This window comes from Cataglyphis hispanica, chromosome 7 (assembly GCF_021464435.1).
Source record: "Cataglyphis hispanica isolate Lineage 1 chromosome 7, ULB_Chis1_1.0, whole genome shotgun sequence".
Taxonomy (NCBI): domain Eukaryota; kingdom Metazoa; phylum Arthropoda; class Insecta; order Hymenoptera; family Formicidae; genus Cataglyphis; species Cataglyphis hispanica.
Genome location: NC_065960.1, coordinates 4,642,291 through 4,669,158, shown reverse-complemented (window position 1 = coordinate 4,669,158; position 26,868 = coordinate 4,642,291). Strand labels below are relative to the sequence as shown.

Sequence of the window (26,868 nt, the reverse complement as noted above, 5' to 3'; positions counted from 1 at the left end):
TCGTTTCGAAATCGCTGCGTAAGATTACGATGGAGCGAGAGCACACGTTGAACTAGAAAGCGTCGCTATTTCGCTGGGATTATATAAACCCGCACCATTCTCCGCACCATTCTCGTCGCAGGATGGTCATTTTAAAGGTGACGCGATGAATAATCGTGCGAGGAAGAGCCACGCAGATGGTTATGTCATTCATCTATCTCGCAGAAATAGCCTCGCTTGTCCAGCGGTCACATCTCAACTTTTCATCTTGAAAAATCGACGAATTGCTACATCTGACATTTCAATACATTTAATAATACATTTTTATCTGCAATATCTTACTTGTCGTTAAAAAATTAATGATGAAAAAAATAACGCGTTATGAGGAAAAAAAAAAAAAAAATGAGAAATATACTTGACGTTTCTTTCCTTTCGTTAGATTTTGTAAGTTAAATAATTGGCGTGAACAAATGTATGTATCCGCTCTAGATAAATACGTGATGCAATCGGATGCAACGCTCCTGTCGAGCGTTTTCTTTCGCGACGATTCTGCGAATTCATTCCTTTCCTTCTTAGTTAGCGCGTCTAAAAATAGCCTCGCGAGAATTAGCATATCCGTTGAATTAATTAAGCGACGTGTGCTCTCTCCCGGTCGCGATTGCTGAATCGGCGGAGAATCTGAGACGCGGCGATGGATTTAGCTTTAGGTATTTTGATATAAATGGAAAGAGGCAATCTCACACACGGCGCGACAAAGTAATTAGATGGATAGATGCGAAATGAACTTGACGTGTGCAAAGTACGGATCGTAATAATGCACGCGCGAAAATAACCGGACTTTATCTTACGCGCGCGAAGAACATAAACACGATTCGCTGCAATTCTGATTTATTCTTGATTCTGGCCTCGTTATTACGCGCCCGCTTTTAATTTATGCGCTGACAAACAATCGATCTTCCCGATACAATATGTCCAGAGATGTTATGCGAAGAAAGATACGCATGTGTCTATAAATATCATCTTAATATTATTAATTGGAGATTATTTTACTTTTGTAAACATTTTTATTTTTTTTTTTTGTGATAATTTATGTTAAATTAATATAGATGGATATTTTCGAACTTTTTTTTAAAACACGATATCTTGTTTACTGCTGCGTAAGATGGGAATTTTTCGTTTGAACGCATCTGAGACGAAGTTATCCTCTTTGGATTTACTCCTCGTTTCGTACACTCCTATCTTTCTCGATGTCACGCGTTCACGAGCAACCGCAGTTGAATCTGCAGTTCCGGATCCTACTTACAAGACGAGTCAATCTAAATTCCTTTTCTAAGCGTTGACCGGAATAATTATGTGTTAATTAAAATTATATGTTATTTAAACGTTGTTGTCGTCGTGGTCTTGGGCTACGTGACTTTTAGATTGAAAGCAAAATAGGAATGCTCGGTAATAAATACGTGTCTTTAAATTCTAACAGCGACATTGCCTTTGGCGATTCTCTCGAATTGACGTCGGCGCGTTAAGACAATACTTGAATCATCAACGTTAAATTATAATTAAATGAGCAAATTCTGGATCGTTGAAAAAAATCCACATATAACATATAATAATAATAATAATAATAATAATAATAAAATTATAATAATAAAATTTTATTAAAAGAAATTTTAATTTTGTACACAATTTTTCGTGCAAAAAATTACTTTAAATTGCTTCAAACCTCTCATTAATTTCATAATGGATAAATATTCGAGAAGAACATATATGCAGAGGCAGGTAAATATATTATCTAATGAATATTGGGAAGGCCAAGCCTTCGTCGATTATCGCACCTTGTAAAACGTCCATCCGTTCATTCGTCCTTGGTAAATTAGAACATTCGTTCGCGCTCGACGCGCGTATAATTATAGAGTTTGCTCGTCACGACGACAACGAAACCTTTCCTTCTCTTTCTGGTATCTCGATTCCTGCGCGAAGAAGTAACGCCATTCGATACAGGTTCCTGACTTCCCGAGATGCAATTTTTTTTTTTTTTTTTGCTACTGTACTTGAACCTGAATTAAAATTCTATGAAAGCGCGTTTCTTCGTCATCCCCTCCGTCACCAGCTCCGGGACATGCGACGACGTAAGCGCCGACCCTTTTTTCACTCCAATTGAATTTTCTCACGCCAGAAATAGTATCCCGCGTGGGCGTAACGTACACGTGCTGCGCGCAAACTTAGAGCGTATCGTCATATTTATATCCGAGCGGATCAATCGTTCTTTCAGAGAATGTCGCGTTACGTTATACATAAGAATGTTTATACGGACGTCATGTTTCCTGAAAAACAACAAACTGAAAAGATCCGTTTCTCTTCTCTTAAATGTGATATCAATTTCTTTAGCAGCAATTTATTCAGAATTTTAGATCAAAATCGAAATTCATATTAAATATCAATATAAAAAGAAGTATGTAGTAAGGACGCGCAGAACACAAAAAATTTAAATAATGTGTCTAAAACGAAAAAAAGGTCCTATAAAAATGTAAATATAAAAAATATACAGACAAACAATTTAAATCGCAGAATTATCAGCATTAATCAAAATTTACATACGAGCAAAACAAATTTAGAAATACTCTATATCGCCGTGTGTGTTAACGAGATATATAAATTATTTATTTATTTTTTATGTTAAATATTTTAAACTCATTTATGTGTTGGAAAATGAGAAGATGAGAACTCGATTTAATAATAAGAGATCGAGGTATCGTCACAAAACGATCTTGACATTGAAAGTCAAAAGAAAATGCTATCTCGAAACTCGATCGGAAAACGCGATCTTAAAACTCTTACATCGAAGAAAGTGGAAGGTAAGGAAGGGAAAGGAGAGTGACGTGAATTCGGGGCATAATCAATCGACTTACATGATAAAAGCGGCAAGTACATTCATACATATATACAATGTGTACGGCGTTCGAAAGGAGTAGCATAGGCGCGACGAGAAAGGAGAACCAACGGCCGGCGATAAAGTCTTGGGGAGGAGGCCGGTGGAGAGAGGATGCGGCAGCGGCAAGCGCGTGACGGGACACGTGACCGAGAGCACACGGTGCTCGCGTGACCGGCCTCGTGACGTCACGCGCACGTGTCGCATAGCGTGGTAACTCCTGCCGCGGGCATCCCCACTCCCGATGAGTGTGCGGCTCACCTTCCTTACGTCTCTGCCTCCTCGGCTTTCCGCCGTCTATGCCACCTTGGTCAGTAACGTCTCAAGTTTCCTACTTCGCCCGCTCTCGAGGAACAAGCGGACTTTCACCTGGAAAGTTGATATTTTTCTCTTCTTTTCGTTTCTTTTTTTTTTCTACACGAAGTTGCACCTTACGTTGCATTTGCATCATCGGCTAGTATTACGTGGTGACGACGCTCGGCAGTTAAGACTCTCGACGGATTTGAAAGCTATTTAGACATTATACTTGGAACTGACATAACGTGTATTCGTTATTTATATCTGTCGAGCGTCGGTGTGTGATTTCCTTTCTACGAACTTATTTCAGTATCTTTTTTAAAAATAGAGTCGTCGAACGTGTTTTATTGATATATACAATTAATATTTTTTCATGTTTTAATTATAAATCTACTAATTGTGTTATATTTTTTTATTACGGACAATATTATTAATATCAAATGCGAAATTATATATAATCCAGTGTGTGAATATTTGCATGAGTGTCTAATATCTCTTTTTTATTTATTAGCGTGATAAAAATCTTTTTATAAATGATCCAGGTAAAGTAAAACTTGTGAACGATAATTAATCTCGATAAAAGCACATCTGCTGTGCTCTTCCTCTTTTCGTAGATATACTTGAAAGATAAGTTCAATGCGATTTTCGAGTTTTTCGGGTGTATTTAATAGCAAACGCGATTATGATAGTAATAAGTATATATATATATATATATATATATATATATATTAATATAAATAATAATCCCGAGATACACACGTATTCTAAAAAAGATAAAGTTCTATTCTGAAATCATCTCTCCGAAAAAAAAACTTTCGATAAAAAAAATTCGATTCTACTTTAACGTGAAACTTTATAAGAATGGAATATTTTAAATAATATTTTAATTAATAATCGAGAAAGAAACATCACTATCAATTGTAATTGTGTTCATTTTATGTATACATATACGTATATCAATACTATTTATATGTACTTTGACTCATCTTAAATCACTTATGTTAGATTCGAAAAATCGCTAAATCTAAGATTAGCGATAAAGATTGCAGTGTTAACATGTTTTTATCTTTGCGATTAACAATAAGTTGTGCAAATTTTTCACATCCTTACGATTCATCGATCAATTAATGATGCTTGATATCGTAATCTTTCGTATTATCGCGCCGAATAAATTCGTGTTATCGTTTAAAAGATTTCTTCTTTGTAATTTTGCAAAAGAGTATGGAATACTCATTTCAATGTTCATCATAATGAAAACTGTGTGAAACTATTTTCCGTCGAAATATATATATATATATATATATATATATTTCTCTCAACGAGAGACTGTATCGTGAGAACGATGCGATGCAGCATTTCTCAAGCCGTGTTTGTTTCCGTTTTGCCGGTTGCATACGCGTATGCATCGCTAAAACTGTTTTCAGATGCCTTGTCATATCGTTCCGCGTACGTTTATCAACACGTGATGTATCAAGAACGGTCTTATCGCGACCCCACGAATGCGCGCCGTCATCGCGGATTCACGTCGACGCACGTTCCTGCGTCTCAGATCTTGTGATCCAGAGGTTTGTGACTTGTACATTATTCCGTTCTAGAATTTGTATGAGTATTTATATTATATATTTATCTCATTTCAAAATTAATCTGTTAAATATTAACTTCGCTGAAAAAATATCGCGATTAGCCGGTTTCGTAAAAATTATATTTACTGATGAAATTGAAGGAGAAAGAATTTACTTCTAATTTTAATTTTTCATCAAATTTTGTGTTAATCAATTCGCGTGTCGAAGAGTAAAAATTTCATCAATATTAAAATTCGATGCTTTCCCAATATCGATCGTTATTCGCGGATATTCTCTTTTCCATAATTAGAGAAAGATCGATGAGTGGAGAAATCGATGCCACACATCTACCAATCCGTAAAGATGCAAAATGTTTATAATATATATATATATATATATATATATATATATATATATACATATATATTATACATATATATATAGGGTGTCCCACACCTACCGCATCATCTGCTAATAGCAGATTTTTAGGATTATTTTCAGATGATCTTTTCCCTTGCAAAAATATCAAGACATCAATAATTTCCGTGTTAGGAATTAAAAAAGAAGGGCTTTTTGCAAATTATATTTTATAGGGAATCAAAATTATATTCTTTAGTTAACTTCAGATAGAGTTTATTTTAATAGAGAGAGAGAATTTTTATTGAAGACTTGGAATTACAAAGGTATATAATAGAAGAAATTGGAAACGTGCAAAAAATAATGATCTCTCTCGACATTTTCAAAAAAATCATCTCCAAATGATCTCAAGAATCTGCTATTAGCAGGTGGTGCGGTAGGTCTGGGACACCCTGTATATATGACTATATGTTAAAGAGTGGAAGAGATGATTGAAATTTTGACAGTTGAGATCTCGTGTCACATGTGACACGTTCATATATTATTCTCCAGGATCGTGTAATTGCACCCTGGAATCGCGATCGTCGCGGCCGCACCTGAGACGGCTCCGGACTTATCCCCACCATCGCGACGGCTGATCACTGTACGCGGCTCAGGAATCACTGTAACACCGGACAGGACACAGGACCGTGCGCGCGCGATTACACGTAACCTGCCGAGACGACTACGCGTTACGTGTGCTTGTAAGCGAATCATCGAAACGACTCGTCTCGCAGAAGATACGGATTCGAGTACCGTCGAGAGAGATTTACGTTATTGTTTACGATTCGATCGATCGTATCGCTGCTTCTGCCGAATTTATCGTTCTTATCTCTCTTTTTTTCACTCGACGAGGATTATTATTCTGGAAGTCTCTCGAAATACGAGCAAATTCGACATATGGACGTCGGATTGCGAGACGGCCCTGATGAAATTTTGCGATCGTGAACGCGAGTCAACGGCCTTATCAGCGTCACCAGCCAAAACATCATCGGCCACGTTCGATGCATCGAATTTCACCGCGTCCGATCGCGCAATCTTTCCGAGAAGAAACATCTCTCGTATCCCCAAGTGACTCGAGAACGAAGAAAACGTGAGCGAGAAGAGGCGACGAGTATATAAATAAATTACACTGTAAATTCCGAGGAAAAATTGAAGGGAAACAATCTTGATGTGAATCTTATCGAAAGAAGAAGAGAAACGGCGACGTGAAAAAGGCGGGGAAAATACAAGCTGAGCTGAGATAAAATTCCGAGTAAATAAATCAAAGTTGGAAGAAAGACAAATACAATTTGAAGGGAATCTTGGCGCGATCGGAGGCGCAAATCAGTGAACGGTCGTGCGGCTCGTGCACGCGCCGTCTCGTGCTGCAGCGCGAAGAAGGGAGAGAGAGAGAGAGAGAGAGAGAGAGAGAGAGAGAGAGAGCGAGAGAGAGAAAGAGAGCGCGCGGGAGAAGGTGGGAGGCGGGAGAAAGAGGGCGCCAGCACGGGATATCGCGCGCCCGCGAGACCGGACTCGCGGAGTGTCGTGGACGAATTCTCCGCTGTCGTGCGTCGTGCCGGCCACCTCTCGTCGCCGCGAATGTGTCAGTGAGTCCGCAGACGTGAAACTAACCTAATCTCGCGTCGTATCATCTCGTGCCGTGTCGTGTGTGTGCGTGACGTACGTTTGATTTGTTCATCCTACGCGTGTCATTTCGTCATCGCGGCACCGATCGATCGATTCAGTTCCAATTTCAACGATCGCCGAGCGGAGCTCGATTCGAACTTTTTCTTTTTTTTTCTCTCTCTCTCTATTTTCGTTGCCGGAGGAGTGATCGAGCCGAAGAAATCGCCAGCTCTCTTTTCGCGTACACGCCCGTCCAGCTGTCACGTGACGCGCGCGCGCGATTCTTTGGCGGAGGACACAATAACATCGCGTTAGCGAACGTTTAGTGCAACGAGGAACGGAGGGCAGGAGGGGCGGAAGTGATCATCGCCTGATTCCAGCGGTACCTACCGTCGTTCTATGCGGCAAGATGATGGAGACACAGAATTACTGGGAGGAGAATTCCGCGCATTCGATGCAGGTGAAATATGAGAGGTAAGTGCGTATTTATGTGTGATGTATATGTGTGTGCGCGATGCCTGTTTATAAAGTGATCGAATTTAACAACCAAGGCTCGGTTGCATCTAGTTAGAATTAAGTAAACCTGATTTTATAACAATATATCCTTTTTCTAGATATAAAATTTCCGAGATTATATCTGCGAGAGATATAGAGATGGCAAATTTATTTACGTAGCGCGCTTTAAATAACATTGATGCAAATAATACGATAAATATATTAATGAGATATTTTTTTAAACTTTCGCATTAGATTTGTTTTGATTAATAAGGATTTATTACGGAATATAATTCATGAAAGCCCACGAACTCCACATTTACTTGAATTTCAATAAGATTAGTAAAAATAAAAATACATACATATATATTGTGAAGAATAAAAATAAAACATAAGTATAAACATAAATACAGAGTATAATATATATATATATATATATATATATATATATATACATATATATATATATATATATATATAAATATAAATATAGAGTAGTACACAAGTGCGAACGTATCCATGCGGGCCAAAGAAATTTTGATAATGTATTAATAGGCGTATTATTAATATTAATTACGTTAATATGTATTAATATTAATTAATATATATATATTATAATATATATATATATCCCTAATATTATAATATATATATATCCCTAATCTCTCTAACCATGCTTTTTGTGTCCCACGCGTTTTAAATAAAACAAGTCATAACGTGCGTTTTTCAACATATAATTGTTGTAAAATAATATTTAAATAAATAATTTCGAAATTTTCTTTACATTGATTTTTAGTCGAAGGTATAAAGATATTATAATAATTTTTGGGGAATTTTTCAAAACTATTAACATACTGAAAAACGCGTCGGACACGAAAGGGCATGGAGGGATTAAGTTGCGAAAAAACGTTGGAGGGATTAGGGATATTAATGCGTAAAATACACAGATAGTTTGTTTATTTTGATACTTTACTGCTATTTAGAAACATTGCATTAATGTATATATACACGTTATTTACGAGGATGAACATAACGGGGGAAGGGAAGAGGAAGACAGAGATACGCGTGTTTCTCTTTATGAGCGTATGTTTTCTCATAAACGACTGTGTCATGGGTCAGAACGTGTTTTGCCGGGATCACTAGCGTCATTCGTCACGTGTATAGAAATCAACAAGGGAGTATGAGGTGCAAGTCATTTACATACTTTACCAACCAATGTCGCAAAGCACGTGCGTCCAGGATAGAGATCTAATTTTAATTGCATCACGAAGTATCTTTATTTCACTTTGCAAAAAATTAGCATATTGTTTTCCGCGTAAATGAACGATGATGAACGACGATATTTCGCGAAGTCATTAAGATAAAGCCTCTTCTCTAGAAATTCAAAAAAGTCAACACGTGCGAGCATGATGTGACGCAATGACGGAATGGAAAAAACAATTGTCAAGCGTGTCTGGTCGCGTTTTTTGCATCGAGCCGACGACATATAATAAATGGATGGTTTATAAAGTTCCCGAAACTTTTTTTGGTTTTCGCAATATCTCGTGAATACGCTAATTATTTTCGTTTTTACCGGAGCGAGTAGAGATTACAATGTTTAATAATAGCCGAAGACTGTGAGGTGGCTTCAAAGGATTAAAGATCGAGACGCACTTCCGGCTGCTCTTGATACATTCGAGTCGATTATTACGTAAAAAAATATTTATGTATATCGAACTTAATGCATTCACACGTATGTTCATTGCATAACGTCGTGAACATTGAAATACTCCGGTGCTTCTAGTTCACATTTCGCAATTTCATTCATCTAAAGCTTCTTTATTTGCGTGTCGACTCAAATACTTTTTATGTAAGCACACAAAAAAAGTCTAGTTTCTTAAAAATTTTATCGAGAGCATCAAATGTCTTTCGACATTTAGAATAAATTTTTTCTTTACAACACACAATTCTCTTTCATGAATAGAGTTTTAAAATTTAAAACGCGCGCAGAGAAAAGATTTATGTTGGCTTCCGATACTTTTAGAATAACAGGGAACTTTCCTCTATTAGATCATCATTATTTTGATAATATCATAACGGGTATTATAGATAAATGAAAGTACTAATAGGCTTCATTCATGATATCGCGCAAAGTTTTGAGATCCATAATATCGAGATCTTGTCAGCGAAGCAGCAAATTGCATGATATACGGAAAGCTACAATATATATATCTTTGTTATCGTAATTACACAGGTGCTTTAATTTGGATACGTATTCTCTCTCTCTCTTTTTCTCTTTTAAGTGCGCGATTATTTTCTCCTCCTCTATTTTTATATATTCTTTTGATAATTAAATTTGTATAAATACACGCTTTATTTGTATTCCCTTGAGAGCACACCGAAAAAATCATGGCCACGTAGGAGATAAGATACAGAATCGTATCAGCGTTCTGTCGATTAAACGTGTACGTTATAAACTCGGTCGGTGTACGCGTGTCATCGAGAGGAGAGATGAGAAATCGTCCCATTAATAATTGTGTCATTCGACGTTGAAACGTGTCTTGTTCCAGTTTAAAATCACAATCGGTCTTATCGAAAATAATGAATAAAAATTAGCGCTATTATGATAATCGCTCTATTTAAATATATAATTATTTTACACGGTAATATTTATTTTATCGAGATCTTGCGCATATAATTTTTCATATAATTTTTCATACAATTCATATAATTCTTTTTATATTCTTTTTATTTTTCTTCATATATTTTTCTTTTTTTACTCTAGTCATTTATAACATATAACATAGAAGAAATTTAAGGGAATGATTTTTTTCGCGTATATCTATGGTGGCTGGAACACTCTATGTCGATCAAGGTAAGTTGATCGTTCTCTACCAGGAGTTCTATAAATCGCTATTTTTTTGTATCGTGGCGTTACGATGCCGGCCATTGACACTGCCAATCGATCAGTAGGGATTTATTCACGCGTTCCTCGTGTACATATACACGTAAAGCAAATATGAATATACGTCTGACCATCTGCATGTTATTGATACTTCTGAAAATACAAGATATTGCAAATACATGTCGTGCTGATAGAAATCACATTAAAAATAGACCGTCATTTATTACGAAGATTCATTAATAATTTTTGACAAGTTGTAATTTATGAAAATTTAAAAAATTGTATAAAGAATAAATAAAGAAAGATGGATAAAAAAGATTATTTATTAAGCTTGGAAAAAATATATTTGATTTTCTTAATTTTTAATAGGATTTTTTATTTTGAGAATTGATTGTGACAAACTGGAGAGAATAGAGTGATATTTAGCATCGCGATTCTTTATTTATATAAAGCATAATTTATTATTATTTATTCTGACACATGGCATTTTTTCAATCGTTCATTTGTCTCGTCTGATTGCGATCTCGATATCGGCATCACGGTCGAACAATACCACGTCGCGACTCCAAGACTATGGCTAGAAGTGACGCAAGCGGGATGAGTGCCTGCGTCATGGAAAGCAACTGCGACCTGAGAACAGCATCGTGATGCGATTAAAAAACCTGCCGGATGTTAGGTATTTCGGCAGGTTATCCGTGCGCGTCGTGATACTGTCAATAATAATATATTACATTTTTTTAACGTCGACAATTTTTGCGCAGCATGCGAAATCGCGTCGAGATATTTTTGATGAAAAATTATATAAAGCTTAAATATAATGATACAATAATTTATTATATGTTCCTGAATTAAGTATTACATAATTAATGCCTTTTTAATAACATAGTAATTTGTCACGAGTCATTATTCTAATAAATATAATCAGTCTCGTGATATTCTTCGTAAAAATATGAAGACGATTTACGAGAAAAATAATGTGCTTTTTATAGTTAGCCTGACTCGTAAAATTCGACAGGGTCGAGATGAAATTAACAGAGGATAACGAAATGCTTATTATGCATTTTTTATTTTATTATTTTTTTTTTTTTTGCATCTCTCGCGTCTCTAGCGCCTATTCAGAATCCCGATGACTCGATAAGCCGGTAAACAAACCGTTGGAAGAATGAATCGAAATAAATTAATGACACTTGCGGGAACTCGAGGGGATATAATAATGCAACGTTTCGCGCGCACGATGTTGTAGCGTGCGTTTCAATTATGCATATTCAAGAAGCATGCATAATTAGAGGCGCGCGCGCGCTCGTGTGTGTGCATACATTTGTTCGTGTGAGTCCACGTGCGCGACGAAGGTAAATCTCTTACAGTGCCACGGTTATGGATGCCTATTCCAAACTCATTTTCCGTTCGAGTGCTGCAAATTGCGATAATTACCGACGTGTTATGGCAAGCGGCACAATTGCGCGCCGGCTTTTTGCTTAGAATGTAAATTTCCTTTCTTATAACAGTATTGTGTTTCGCATTTGACGCAGACGTATATCTTGGCAATGTATAACGGGCGCTATCCTTTTAGAATTAAAAATGCATTCGTAACATTCGCTCTTGTACAATTGGATCAATCAAAGTCACAATTCAATTGTGATGACACAATATTTTACAATAAAAAAATTAATATATATGTTATTAAAATAATAGAAGTACTAAAATTTAAAAAAAGTATTATTAATAAATTAATAAATAGTAAAATTTGTTAAAAATATTTTATCATTTTTTGTAAATTGTTTTATGTTTTTTAAAGATGAATTAAAGTGTTTGAGAAAATGTGTTGTACCAATCAACAAAATTATTTTTTAAATAGCCATCTAATTTATATAATTCAGGGATAATATATATATATATATTTATTTATTACACAGAATTGTTTAAAAATGAATGTCTTTTATATCGCTGCAAGAGCTTGCTTTTTGATATATTTTATAAACGGCCTTTCATTTACAATCGCGAGAAGTATGTCTCGTGCAAAAATTATCTATATCTGGCGAATTATTATCTGTAAGTTAAAGAAGTAGTCTGCGTTATCATCATCGGCTCTTATCAGTGCATACGGGACTTCGAATTAAATGTAAAATACGAGCGTGTGCGAATCAACAAGGCGCGCGGAATTTTTCATATAAAGGTATCGAGACGATAGATTTTTTTTGCATATACAAGGGGTCCATAGTGTACGTACACCGCGAGCTAATGGCCGCGAGGCTTCTTTCCGAAATAGAAATCCGGCGATGACATCAATGGAATTTGATAGTACCAATATTCCTGACGGCCGTGTTATATATATATCCCATCTGTCGGATGTTTGTCAGTGGCTATTTATTATTGCGACCATAGGCTGCACTTCCCTCTCTCGAGTGCCATGAGATGTAAATTTGCGGGTAGATTGATTTTTGGCACGTCGATGTTAATCAACGACGATTAATCGATAAATCTATTTCTTATTTACGTCGCGGAAAAAAAACTCGAATTGAAAAATCCGTACATGCGCGTATCTTTCGACAAGACACGACGAAGCCGCTTGCTCGATGATTCGGAGAGGCCCTCCCAGAATATCTCACGTACGATGGAAAATTTCGACGATAAAGTCGTATCGCGATAAGACGAGACAAAGTATTAGCACGATATACGAAATGAGAACACATCGATCGCCGTATCGTGCGTTGATTGCCGCGTTTGGTACTCCTGACAAGTCAAAGGCAACAAAGAAGCTCGAAAGGAATATTATAAGCGTGATAATTAAACGAGTGATTTATCTTTCATTACATAAACGTTAATTCGATAATTTTTCAGTTTTTTGTGTGTTATATTTTTTTCTTAATTTATGAAGTTTTCGTAATCACTAAAATATTAATATAAAGAACGTAAATTAAAACAGCTGTTATTCTTGATCATTTGAATTTTTACTTTTTATTAAGAAAAAAATGATAAACGCTATTTATTATTATATATGCTGCGATATTTTCAGCGATAAATTAAATTTTAATTAATAATTATCAGACTTAAATATTCTGACGAGAATTGTACTCGAATATGATAATCATTATATTTTTTAATAACTTTATAATACAGAAAATATTGACTCTGCATCGGCTTTTTCTGTTCTCGTGATATATTTTCTATTAAAATTTGCATTTATTTTTGTTAAAAAAAATCATTAATTCACAGTCTCTCGTGTTGCCGTTGGAGGTCGATAATCCTATCACTAAAGAGAGGTTCAGTGTCGTTCTGGAAAAAGTGAGAGTCACCTTGGCGCTTCTCGCCGTCCTCGTTGCAAGGTGTGTGCATGCGTGTGTATTTGTGCGCTGCACAAGCGATGAATATACGTGCGAGTGGTCGTGGAAAATAATACAGCGATCTTATTACCGGGAGGCAGATGATTCATTGCGAAAAAGATCTCTGAATAGTCATCTTTCATCTAGACAAGATTATTCTCCGTTTGCCTCGATCATTCATTATTCAGACCCTCGAGGTCTGTTGTCAGTTTTTGACAAGAAATGTAGAAACTGCAAGAAATTTATCGTGCCGCTTATTTTGCTGTAAACAAATCATATTCCGAGATTGAATGACGAAAGATATTACAGAAGACGTCATATGAAAGTTTTATTTTTTTTTTTTTTCATAAAATGTAAAAAGTAGATGTAATTTTAATTAAGGCGTCAATTTTTCGATTTTTTTTTTTTTGGCAAAACGACGAAATCAAGACTCATTTCGGCGAGATTACAAAATCGGGGACAGCACCGTCGGATTTAATCATGTGTTGGCCGTACTATTTCTAGAATTATGAAATATATTGCGCCAATCTGTTTCCGTGGGATTGCTAAAACGATCCATTTCGAATTCACACTCTAATTATATCTAGATACTATTAAAAAATGAGCCAGAAAGTTTGTAAAATTTTTTGATATAGATTTTTTTTTTGGTATATTTGATAAAATTAATCTAGATCACATACCATCACTTCTTGGGGAATCAATAGAGATTGGTTATTATAATATATATTTATATAATAATATAATTCAGCTCTATAATGGATAGTTTAATATATGCTATTATAAATAACATATCTATAATATCGCCCTTGATGTTTTTGAACGATTCACGGGGAGCGCACGATCACCGGCACGAAACGGCTCGGCTGAGCCAGAAGTCACGTTGCATGACACGCGCTCAGCGGGATGTAGGTTAGTATTTTTACGCGACGACCCGGTATATATACTCGTGTATGCCCAGCGCAGAACGATACACACCAGGCAAGAAAGAACGGCTGCGTTCGTTTCCTTTTTTTTTCTCTTCATCCAATAGAACTCCTTATCTGTCTCTCATGTACAGGATGCATAAGTTATATACAGGTATATCAGTGAAATTCTATCTTTTCTCAATTCTATTTTTTTTTTTTTTTAGAACTTTTATCGAAGCGTTATTGAATTCGCATTGAAAAGAATAATTTCTACTTTTGCAGTCGGATATTTCTTTTTATATTTAGAAAGTAGTGAGAGATTTCATCTAGCGATGAGAAACATTTTTCAATATTTGGATTATAAATGATGTGTGTACTATACTAGTGTTGTCACCTGTATATCCTTGACCTTTTGCAACTCATCGCGCGCTTGCGTCGCCGGCGCGGCAGCAAGTAGGTGTGCATGCGATTTCGCGAGGACTTTCGGCATGCGAGGCTTGCGTAACGCAAAAAAGAATTAATGCTTGACACATGCGGGAACACGCGCGCCGCGTGTTAATCGATGCCCGATGTAACGAATAATGGCTTTTTCTCGAAATACTAGTTTGCCAGCCTCCGCTGATCGGATGAACATAATAGATCCGTATTTTGCAACCAGAGTACGCGTGATAATTCCAAAAATATTGTACGCGCAATGAACGCTTTTGTCGAGGAAGCTAAGGAAAGGATAGATTTTTCTTTAATGAGAAGAGCGGATTTTTTTTTTTAAAAGGTTGATAAAATATAGTTCATAAATATTGTGTGTATATGTAAATGAAATTTTATTTTTCTATTTTTTATATAAAATAGGCTTTGCATCAGAAAAATTTTTAATTTTTTTATTTATAGTAAATGAAATTTAATTAGAATTTATAATAATTTTTTTACTAAAGTGATTTTTAAAAATGCATATATTTTTTTTTTGTTTTAATTTGTACTATAACATTTTGAATTAACATTATTAGAATAAAATGTTGGATTGAATCATGATTTATCTCTGAAATACAATAACATTCAGAATGAAAAATTATTATTCGATAATACGACACAGGCGCAATATCGATTAGCAACAGGTTGTCGGTTATCGCGTCACCTGATTTACAAATGAATCAAATTGTCGTTAATTCGCATAAAATTTAAATCGGATTCGAACTATGAATTAAAGTTGAATAAACACGCATATATACCGGAAACATTCTTGTATGATTTTTTTCATGAGAATCGATTGTATCGTAGTAAATAACGTGTATGACGTATGTCGTTTCACTTGACTTTGACAGCCGATAAAAAAGTTGGAGCTGTCGAAATGGATCGCCGATGCCTGCAGGCACATTTTTGTGAATAATGTTAATTTGAGATATAGGGGCTATTTCAAGGCGACGACCTTCGATGGTCGGGTCGAAAATAGCTTAAACCGATCGTTCTATTTTAATCAGAAAGACTCAGGAACGAGAGCGGGAAAGAGAGACAGAGAGAGAGAGAGAGAGAGAGAGAGAGAGAGAGAGAGACATCAATGACAACGAGAAGATTATCGAGTGCATTAGCGCATCTGTTCCGCAGCTGTCAACTGCCAGTTAAACATCGGGATGGGAAGATGCGTTGTCTTACTTTACTGATTGCAAAACATGACGGAGCGAAAGCTCAGTATCGTCGTCGTCGTCGAGGGTCAACGAGATCCGCGAAACCCCGCCACGAAGTGCGACTTATAAATCATCATCCGCATCTCCTTGCATCATTGGGGAGATGAAGCGTTATATACATATCAAGTAGATAATCAATTCGCGCTGTAGTTTAGTCTGCCTGCTAAATAAATACACAAGATAATCCGATGGAGACTAAACTAAGCTATTATAAAGATTTTCGAAGAAGTAAATCTCCGAAGATAGGAATTTTATTGTTCAGTAAATTCCGAATGGATTCCAAGAAAATCTTTATCTCGGATTTAAATTAAAAAAGATGTTTGATATTAAAAATTAAAAAAAGAAATATTACATACGATAAACTTAACAGCCTTCTAAATTTTTGGATCACATTTGAACATAGAGTTTATTCTGAACAAGATAATCATTTTATAGCATTTAATTACCAGTTAATACGTCATTTTCCACGTGCACTGGCACGTGCACATATATATGTATCGTCACTCGCAAGTATGCCTCTGGCGACATATCGATCGATCGAGCCTTATGCAGCTCGCACGTATAGAGGCACGGTACATATCCCCGATAAGGAGGCTATCGTCGGCGACGCACGCGCTCGCGACACGCACGATCATCGTGACGTGCGTGCATGCACAACCTTCTCGTTATTATTCATGTGTTGCGACGCTGGCGGCCATCTGCGCTGCCCAACGTTACACGTACACCACGGTCCATCATTTCCTGGATGAGGCCAGCCTCGTCAAACATAATGTAATCGGGAAAAATAAAATTATCTTATATCTTTTCTCCTTAGGTTTTTGAATAGATTGAATTTAATAATAATTTTAAATATATTATTTTTTTAGTATTTGTAATTTAGTATTTATTAATCCTTGCCTTTCGATTTAGGATGATTTTCAATTTATTATTTTTTTAGAAAGAGAAAGAGAGAGAAAATGATTTTTTCTATTATATATTATTTTGCTATGATAATGGAAATTAAAAAAAAAAAATTATATAATTAATTTTATACGATCTTTAATGTACAAATTTTTATACGAACTTATTTTTTTTGTACGCAAAATTTTCTCTCGAAAAAAAAATATCTGTATCGTAAAAATCTAAAATTTTTGTAAAAGTTTATAACGCGATTTATTTCATATGCAGCGCAGATCAGCGTAACACGCCGGATATAAACGCACGATTTAACGAACCGCGATGATAAACTGTTACATGCGAGCGCAGGAAAGAATGTGTTAATTAAGATGATAAACGCGCAACAATAACAGCACCGGGCGGCAATTAACCGGCAAACAGCGTAACGAATAGATTTCTATGTTTTATGGCCCGTCGACGTTTGTTTATGCGTAGATATGCGCGACGGATGGCATATCTACAACCTGCATACCTACGCACTCGCGGGCAACCATGTGAAAGTGAATAGTACCGCATCGATGCGTGCAGTTATGGTGCGCGAAAAGCATCGTCGAAGGACGCGCTAGATCTCGCTTTTGTGCGGGGATCTGGTTCGCTTCTCTGGGAATTTAGATTATATATATATATAATAAATAATTAATTAATTATTAGTTTCTATAAATTAATTTATTAATAAATTAATTTATGGAAACTAATAATTATTTATTTATTAATTAAATAATTCTTTAATTTGTTAAATAAATAAATAAATTATTAAATAATTAATTAATTAAATAAATTAAAGAAATTTCAAAATTCTCAAAGGCGAAATTCGATCTCTGTGAACGCGAAGTAATCACTTTTGTGTAGTCTTGTATTTCTCTCGTTTATGATATTGAACTCGTCAATGACATCAAACTCTTAAATCTTTTTAATTTGCATTTATGAATCCTTAAGAAATGAAAAACACATGAAATTAGAAGAAGATATAAATTTTACTATTTTTATTATTTTATTTCAAGAAGAAGTGATTCTTATAAAATTTAATCAATGACGATTCAAATGTCAGATGAGTGAATCAGGCGCTCTTAGCCACTGGCATTTCGTATAATCGCCGGAAATTTTTGATGCGAGAATAGCGCATGTAGCGTGAGATGGAATTGTCAGTCAAGTGAATCGGCTCACGCACGTGCGCCCGCGCAGCCGTACGTGAAAGTGAACGCGCGAGCGACGACGCGCCGCGACGCGACGCACGGTGGGCAGTAAGGTCGATGAAGGACGCCTTGTGCTGGATCTCGGGCACGACAGCTTGTTATGTGCCCGATCTCACGCCCGGCATGATTGAAATCATATATAAAAAAAATCGATGATAGTTTCGGGATCGATGGGACGTGGTATCGGTTGCCATGAGGTTTCGAACGCTTGCTGATCTCTGTTCCAGTCTTAATGAATAATTTTCTTTTTTGACAGTTCAGTTCAATCTTTAGGTTATAAATAAAATAAAATTTTGAAATTAAAAAAAATAACTTCAAAGTGAATAGATAAAAAATTTTGCTTGATTGAATATATTAGATGTTAACAATTTTACTCGTAATGTCACCACAATCTTCTGATCTATAATATTTTTTATACATCTTAAAATTAATCCCGAGATTAGATATTATTGTGTCCATAAATAATATGCTATAACAATAAACGAGTAAAAATATGAATGATCCTACAGAGAGAGAGAGATGATAGATGCTAAAAGCTAATATAGTTTATCGCTAAAAGCTTCGTCATGATTAAAGCTCGACGGTCACCTGCGGTTTTTTTCTAAAAGCCACTACATAAATTCCATCTCAAAGAGAATATCCAAATATTAACGTTAGAATAGCAGAATGCTATTCAATAATATACGTACAACCAATTTTGTATTTTATGTTAAAGAAAAATCTTTCTTTCTCAATTTTATGTATCTAAAAATGATAAAAGGCTTGAAAAATCGGATATGTTTAAGCCAAGCGGAATTCTTTAAACTTAAGCGACAGTTTACGTGGGAGCAATATATGTAATCGGGCTAGGAGCTAGAAGGGCTTCGGGAAGGGCATCTCGGATCGAAGTCATCTCCACGTGCAGTGTTGCGTCATCGTCGACGTCGTTTGTCGCGCGCACGATCAGAATATTCCGGATATTCTCCGGGCGAGATGGGCGGCCTCGTGTAAGTGTCGCCGTTATTAATGGAGGACTATGGAGTCTTGTTACGAAATTTCTATTCTACCGCGTAGGATGCACGCGTGTAGGCATGTTGAACACCTGACAAAAGACATTGACAATATAATAATGAAGTAGCGACACTTTCCTCCTCGATGCTCCGATTACTATTTTCGTTGCAGATTTCTCCTTGATATCGTGCGAAGTTACTGATATAGTTATTAAGTTAACGATATTGATTATGTGCTATCACGGGATTTGCGGAATATGACACATTCTGTTGTTTCTTGAAAATTTAAATCATTAACGCTATCAATATTATTGGAAATGATAATTGTTTCCATTTCTTTGAATTACATGTTATTTTATTTTTATACTTATTTGAAAAAGTATTTTTTTCCTATTAATTTTATTCGGTAATTACTTTTTTTATGTTATTAGAATCCTAACAATTTTCGTTAGAAAGATTAATATCAAAATTGAAAAATATTAATATCTAAAATTATTAATAGCTTTCAGTAAGCGACAGTAAATAGACATTTGTTTCAATATCGATATCTCGGTACAGTCTTTGCAATCTTATTCAGGGCATGTTACGGCTGCTCGCGTATCTGCACGTATGTATACATGCAGCGACGTTTCATTGGGATGCGTAATGCACGCAGGTGCACACAGGTGTCGGCCGACGCGTGTGAAAGAGAACGAGTGTGGTTGCACTGACGGGACAAGAGGAGGAAGGAGAATGGGAAAGAGAGAGAGAGAGAGAGAGAGAGAGAGCGGGGAAGCAAGGAACGCGATTCTAGTCACATGCCGGAAAATGTCAACCACGTGCAGGTACACGAGGCGCTGCTCGCTTATAATTCCAGCCGACGTAAGTAAGCGCACCGTTGTCGTCGTAAAAGAGCGCGATAAAAAAAGAGCTCCCAGCTGTGCGTTATGCAATTCACGTGGCGTATCGCGCGGAGAAAACTATAGCCCACGTTTCTTATTTTTCTATCTTTTCATTTTTGCTCTTGCGGTTTTTCTTTTTAATATCTCATGCGCTTCGTTTGCCGTACATTTTATCGTTCCAAATCCGAATCTCGTCGATCTTAGCGAGCGCTTTTATTCGCACAAACGTACTCGTAGAGATGTAAATAAGTGTGAAGAATTATTTTTCATAATTTAATTCGGAATTTCTAGTCGCGAATTATTTCTTCCTATAGTTGTTTTTTATTCTTTTTCTTTTTTTTTTTGCTTTCTGTTGTAAAAGTTTTGCGGAAATTCTGATCTTGTTCTTTGACGGATAACATTCTCGTGTCACGGGATAACAATATCGGCAGCTTCATCCTTGAACTTTCGTTCACCCGCGACCGCGAGTGATTGCATTCGATAAATACAATAATAGTGAGTCCGTTATTGTTGTAAAATCGGCGAGAGAATCTTGCAAGATAATAAAGAAGTGCGGTAATTTAAAGTAATAAGGTTGGTGGCGATAGAAAGATTTACATTATTCAAGGTTGCTTCTTTTATTAATTTCTCAAGGATGTTGTTTATCCTTCAACATAAGATATAATTTATCTAATTATAGAACAAATTCTGATCTTTAATCGTAAAAATAGCTTATTTTTCAGAATATTTATTGCCCTCAAGGAATTTTAATAGGATTTGATTAGCTTTTAATTTAATCAATTAAACATTCATGAAATGGTTATATTATGTATTTAAAGTTATAAGTCAGGGGATATGAAAGATAATGAAGTTTACGCGCACTTCATTTCAATTTAATTAGCGAAGCTCGCTGACGTAGGCATTTATTAACATAATATATTAAAAATATCAGTTTGAGCCTTATCGGGGCAGGAAAAGAGCCTCTACTTTATTATCATATGTAATGGGAACGATTCTCGTGTTGTCACGTGGCTCTACCAGCTCACTCATGCATAAGTTATTAGCAATCGAATGAGACCCGATTTCCGATGGCTTATTAGCGGATTACCGATGCCGGCGACCTTCCGATTTGCCTCGGCGAAGTTACGGCGTATTTGTGTCACTCACAGTATGTGAGGAACGGCGGAGCTTCTTTTAGCTCGTTAAAAATTCACGCCAAACACCGGACAATCTCTTGTCGACTGGCCATCGTGGCGCACGATGACGATGAGGAAAAACGGTGTCGCCTGCAAGTTTCATAAGCAACGATATTGCCGGGCTTATCAATAATGCGTCGGAGCCCTCGTGCTTCTCTCCCATTTCATTTTATTTGCAGCGGAAAATCTATAACGGGGCAAGGGACGTGCACAGGGTTATTGACTGAAACATATTCGTGTCGAGCCGTTACGTAAGTATCCTCGTGCGACGTTAGATGCATTTAACCTCTTGATAGCGTTATGATACGCACATGATCAGAGCACGCGTTTAAATTTTTCTTCTCAAGCGTTAATCGTCTTCTTCCTTACGACGCAAAAAACGTAAGGATTCAATTCCATTTCATAATTAAAATTTAACTTTGTTTGCGATAATTATACTCATCGCCTGAAGAAAAAAAAAAACTTATTTAGAATATTTTATGTATGTATATCAATCGTATCCATATTCTTTTCATAGCTCGAATCTAAAGTGACGTATCAAGTTCCTATTTTTGAATAGCGACCCAACGTTACGTTTTTTGGATCAATACATGAATAATTAATCATGCGTTCTGCTCTTTTTTTTTCAGTCTGGATGGTAGCTCCTGCAAGGACGAGATATACAGCATGGGCATAGGAGCTGGATATTGCGAGGGCAACCTGAACTTCGCCACGGCCTCGGAGGATGACGAGGTTTATACTAAGAAGAAGGTCTCCAGGGTGAGTCACGAGCTCATTTGTACACAATCAGTTCCATAATAAGCACTTTGCCAATCGGCGAAATATTAAATAACGCGCTACTTTGTATCTGTCGTATATATCTGTATGTCGGCTTCTTTTTAACTGCATTTCGCAACATCTGTTCAAATGAAAACGTACAAATGCCTGCATTCCGAGAAAATTATATGCAAACATAGTTCGAAGCAAATATTGCGTATGAGGAAAAAAGTAGAATAAATATTATATAATTTTATAATTTTTAGCTTTGACGTAAATGCCCGTTAATTTGGTTTTTAAACTACACATATATTTAAAAAAAAATGTAAACAACTTGTAAATTAAAAAGACCTATGCCATTTTTTAAATATTTAGAACGTACTTTATAAGAAATATTTTTATCCTCGCTTATTAAACTCGCTGTTTTTATTTTCATGTAAATGCAAAATATAAATTGTTATATAACCATATACGGCTCTCTTTGCAAATGGAACAATGGATTTTCGAGAATTTTTCGAGAATGAATTTAACTTTTCGCGAGTTACTTTTTTATTTCAATATAATTTTCAATTCTGTCGGCACGCTCACGACATCGGTCGGAAGATGCTTTCATATCGGAGAAACCGCGGGTTATCCAGGTCATCGTGCCGTAAAGAAAGCTTTTCCGTGTTGTTGAACCAGCAATGACGTAACGACGTGTCGCGAGGTAGCCACCACGTCATGTTCCGAAAACGATGATTGTGACACAGTGATCGCGCGAAATCGGACCTTGCAGATGTGTCGAGTATGCCAAATTCTTATCGAGGACTGTCAGTGGACATTCGATCCTTTGACATCGTTTCTAAATGTTGGAGAAATATTCGTTAAATCATTTTTATGTAAATATTTATAATTACACGTAAAAAAATAATAATCAAATCTCTCTTTTGATAATGCATATCACACTGATATGTGTATACTAGAAATCTATTGCATTGCATTATCAATATTGTATTAATAGCCCGCGTTTTTTAAACTAGCGATAAACGTGACTAATGCAAACAATGACTGACGCAATGCTTTTGCTTGTGATATCTGTATACACCAATTCATACTGAATGCTGTTCCAAGTAACAACGGCCGTTCTTAGAGAGCACATGCGTTAAAAAAACTTGCTAAATTTGATTTTAAGAAGAAAACGTGTAAGGATATTACATTTGCCATACGACAGACTTATAATAATAATATTACATTTGTCATACGACAAACATTTTAAGCGCATTGATTAGCTAATTTCTAGAGATTCAAGAAAATTTCTATTTTGCAGCCAATCAATATGCTTAAAAAATTTGTCAAATTTATGACAAATGTAATATTACTCTTAAATGTAGACTTATATAACACATCTTTATTTTAACATATTTAAAGTATTTTATGCGCCTTTTTTACAAAGGGACTCTAACCGGATTTGCTCGCAAAAAAATGTTGCAGTTGGTCGTGTGAATCTTTCGAGACTTATTCATTCGGTAAATTTCTCTTCTTTCCTTCTTGTGTGTCGCAATCGTGTAGCGCTCTCTAAAACTAAGAGACTCCTTGTTCAGGAAATAGCTTGGAAGCATGACGAGGTGTCTTCTCGAGATGCTGCGATAATTACATGCGAGTCTGGATTAGAAAGGAATGTTACGTCTCTCTTTCTTGACGTATCATTCGCGACAGTTGGATGAAAGCAGTGTATTCCGCCAATAGAATTTGCGGATGGAAGTGATTGACGTCATTATTTTTTACCTAATACGCGAATACTCGTCTACGATTCTCATCGAAAGAATCTCATCAGTCGATTTCATATCGATGTAATGAGTTCGAACGACAACACTTTTAAGTAATTTATTTTTACTCTACGAGCGACATTATCGATCTTCGAGATTGTGTCTGTGAGAGCGCGAAGGAATTTCACATCAAGACGACGACGTCGCTGACGATCGCATTAATATCCGTCGAAGAAAGACGGGGGGAGGGCAGGAAATCTTGGCGTTTTTTATCCATCCTTGCACAACACACGACGAATCCTCGACTTACGCAACTCCCGTCAATCTCTCTCTCTCATCGGCCGTTTATCACTCGTGAAATTACACACATCGGGATTACAAAAGTTTAATTGCGTTAGCAGTTGAAGCGTGCCTAATTCGTATTACGTTTGGCAAATTATGTAAAGCAGCCTGTTTAGCGCGCAACGAATGGATTGTAGGTTGGCTTTTGCGAATTCATTCGAGAATCGAATGTGTTTTGTCCTTATGTCGATTCGCGGCCTTAAATCCATTTTACGTGACGAAAGAGAAGAGGTCGAGCGCTTTCACACGCACGCAAACGTGCCGAAACGCGCGTCTCCACACAGTCACCGAAGTACGGTGAGTGTGCTTCGTCGTCATATCATCATCGTGGACGATTCATATCCGGGAATACCAGAGTCGTGTTTCGTATTATTGGTTGAATCAGGATCCGTGCACGATTACACTTGCTCGACGCGATAACGTGAAAAAATTTCGTTGTCTCATTAGAAACAAGAAAACAAAAACAATCTTCTTTCTTTCAAAAACACATACATAACGCGACACACATTTATGCTTTATTATTAAATAATTAATAATTAATAACATGACTAGAAAAATCAAAGCAATATTTTTAATTTATACCGAATATAATATATTCGCCTACATTTTATTATTCATTTATTTTCTCATGATGCGTTTCATGCAATAATGAGTGCATTCTAACGTTCAAGGATGTGTATCCTGACATCGGTATTACAAGAGACGAGGTAGCCTCGGTCCGCTCTACTTGAGGTCACTCCGTCTCTTTCGCTCTCTCGTCGCGAGCTACACGTGGCAGTGGCGAGATAATAATTCGAGTCACGCGCTTCTTCACGTTGCTTTCTGGAATCGTTGCCGAGCCGCACTTCGCACGGCGATGAGTTGCGAAAGATGTCTTGGGCTGATAGCGCCCCACTGCATCCAGTGATGGTTGATACATGTCCGCGGGGTGTGTTTGAGAGAAGAACTGTGGAAAATATACTACTTAATAATAGAGAGAGAGAGACATATTCGATTTTAAAAAGATAAAAATTCTACGAGAGATAAAATGAAATAAAATGAAATTTTCACGCGAATGGAAGATGAATTTTTATCGATATTTTTATTAATATTTTTATCGATAATAGGATTCGATAATTTATTTTATATTTAATTTCACGTAATCATTGTTTTAATATTGAATCGATTGTAGATCCTTATTATTAATATTTAATTAAATTTAAATTTGATTATTATAATCATTATGTGATTTTAAGCGTTAACAAATAAGCGTTAATAATAAATATTATAAAAATAATAATAATAAAAATTAAAAAATTGCATATATATAAGGCAATTTTCATAAAAATGTTATATTTTTCATCTTTTTATTTAATATATAAATTTATTAAGATGACCAACTTTGCACAATTTCTAATAAGAATAAAGTTCGATCCTGATTTATTCGTGAAAAACACTCAAGTCGTTTATGCATACGCGCGTCCTCCGCCCCCGTTTATTTCCAGAAAATATCACCAAGTCGGTATCACATGGCGAGGACATTCATGGCAACGAGTGACGTGACCAGAAAACTACTTGTGGAAAACGATCGAGCCGTGACGATGATCGCACGCGACCCAAATAACGCTCGCAACGCGTCACATGCAAGAGACGGCCTGGGCGTATCCCGTTTAATACACACAATGTTGCATCTTGAATTCCGAAGACTTATTTTCAAAACTAAGAGTAAAACTTGAGGAAAAAAAAATAACAAATACTGTGAGTACAGCAAAATGAACATTTAAAATATAATAAAAAATTAATATGACTATATAATAATATAGTTTCAATACATTTTTTGAAAGTAGATATTTTTTAAGACCCTAGAACTCGAGATGTATGAACCCGGGATGTATATACAAGCAATAAATATATCGTTTCTAATGGCGAGTGTCTCTTTTTATAGCGATCAGCATCGCGCGGCAAACGTTGAAAATACGGAGTCGTTGATCCAAATGGCAAACGTGCCAAAATTAGAGTACGCGCGCACACGTTTGCCGTAACAGTTAGGTCTTCCAAGTTAAATTCGTCGTGCGGGCCACACATTTAATCTCGTGCTATATCGAGTGACGGCAGAAACACAGTCTTGCGAAAATCGAGCAACGATATTTCAATTTAATGCACATCTGCGAGAAAAGTATAACGATTTTTTTATCAGAATAAAACAACGACGTGTTTTGTCAATTTGTATATATAAGTTTTTTTTTTTTAACGCTGTCTTTTTACGATTTCTAATTTCTCGTGCACTTGTTCACGTTGAGCTCGCAATAACATGTCAAATAACATTTAAATGTTGTGTGATAAAATATCTTTGGCACAAGAGAGAGAAAGAGAGAAAGAGGGAGGACAAAATTATTACACGTATTATTTATAGAGTCCGAAGTTCTGCGTTTGGCAGCCGCTGTATTTGACAGGGAATTAAAAAAAATGCTGTGCGAGACACTTTAAACGAACAAACGTGAAGGCGATGAAAAGAAGTACTCTGATTGCAGACAGAAATCGATGCTTTTAAAGACAACGCTTTTTGTCGACACGTATTTTATCGGCTCCACGACGAAATTCTTCGTCTCGATCTCATCTGCAGGAGGTTTCTCGATTTTTGATTGCCCGTAATAAGGTCGCGTTTCCCATGTAGGCCGAGTTTCACGTGCCATCGAGCGGGCGGAATTACCACATGACTCAACACGTGCCGCGATATGCATTTATCGCACGTTGTTATTCTCTCTCGCTGTTCCTCTCCTCTTTCTTTCTCCGTGCTTATGCACGTGTTACGTGCTGTTTG

General features: G+C 36.2%; 1 protein-coding gene across 2 annotated transcripts in view; it reads left to right on the top strand.

The window, feature by feature from the left end:
- The first annotated feature begins 5,760 nt into the window (after nucleotides 1–5,760).
- LOC126851142 (transcription factor cwo-like) overlaps nucleotides 5,761–26,868 on the top strand; it is a 33,385-nt gene continuing 12,277 nt past the window's right edge. Inside the window, exons 1-2 of one of the 2 annotated variants that reach the window (XM_050594798.1) lie at nucleotides 5,761–7,242; nucleotides 21,855–21,984. In XM_050594798.1, the coding sequence (XP_050450755.1) occupies nucleotides 7,178–7,242; nucleotides 21,855–21,984 (195 nt within the window). In that variant the 5' untranslated portion in view covers nucleotides 5,761–7,177. Of the gene's footprint in view, nucleotides 7,243–20,908; nucleotides 21,477–21,854; nucleotides 21,985–26,868 lie in introns of those variants that run through there. The other variant, XM_050594797.1, reaches the window with a different exon arrangement.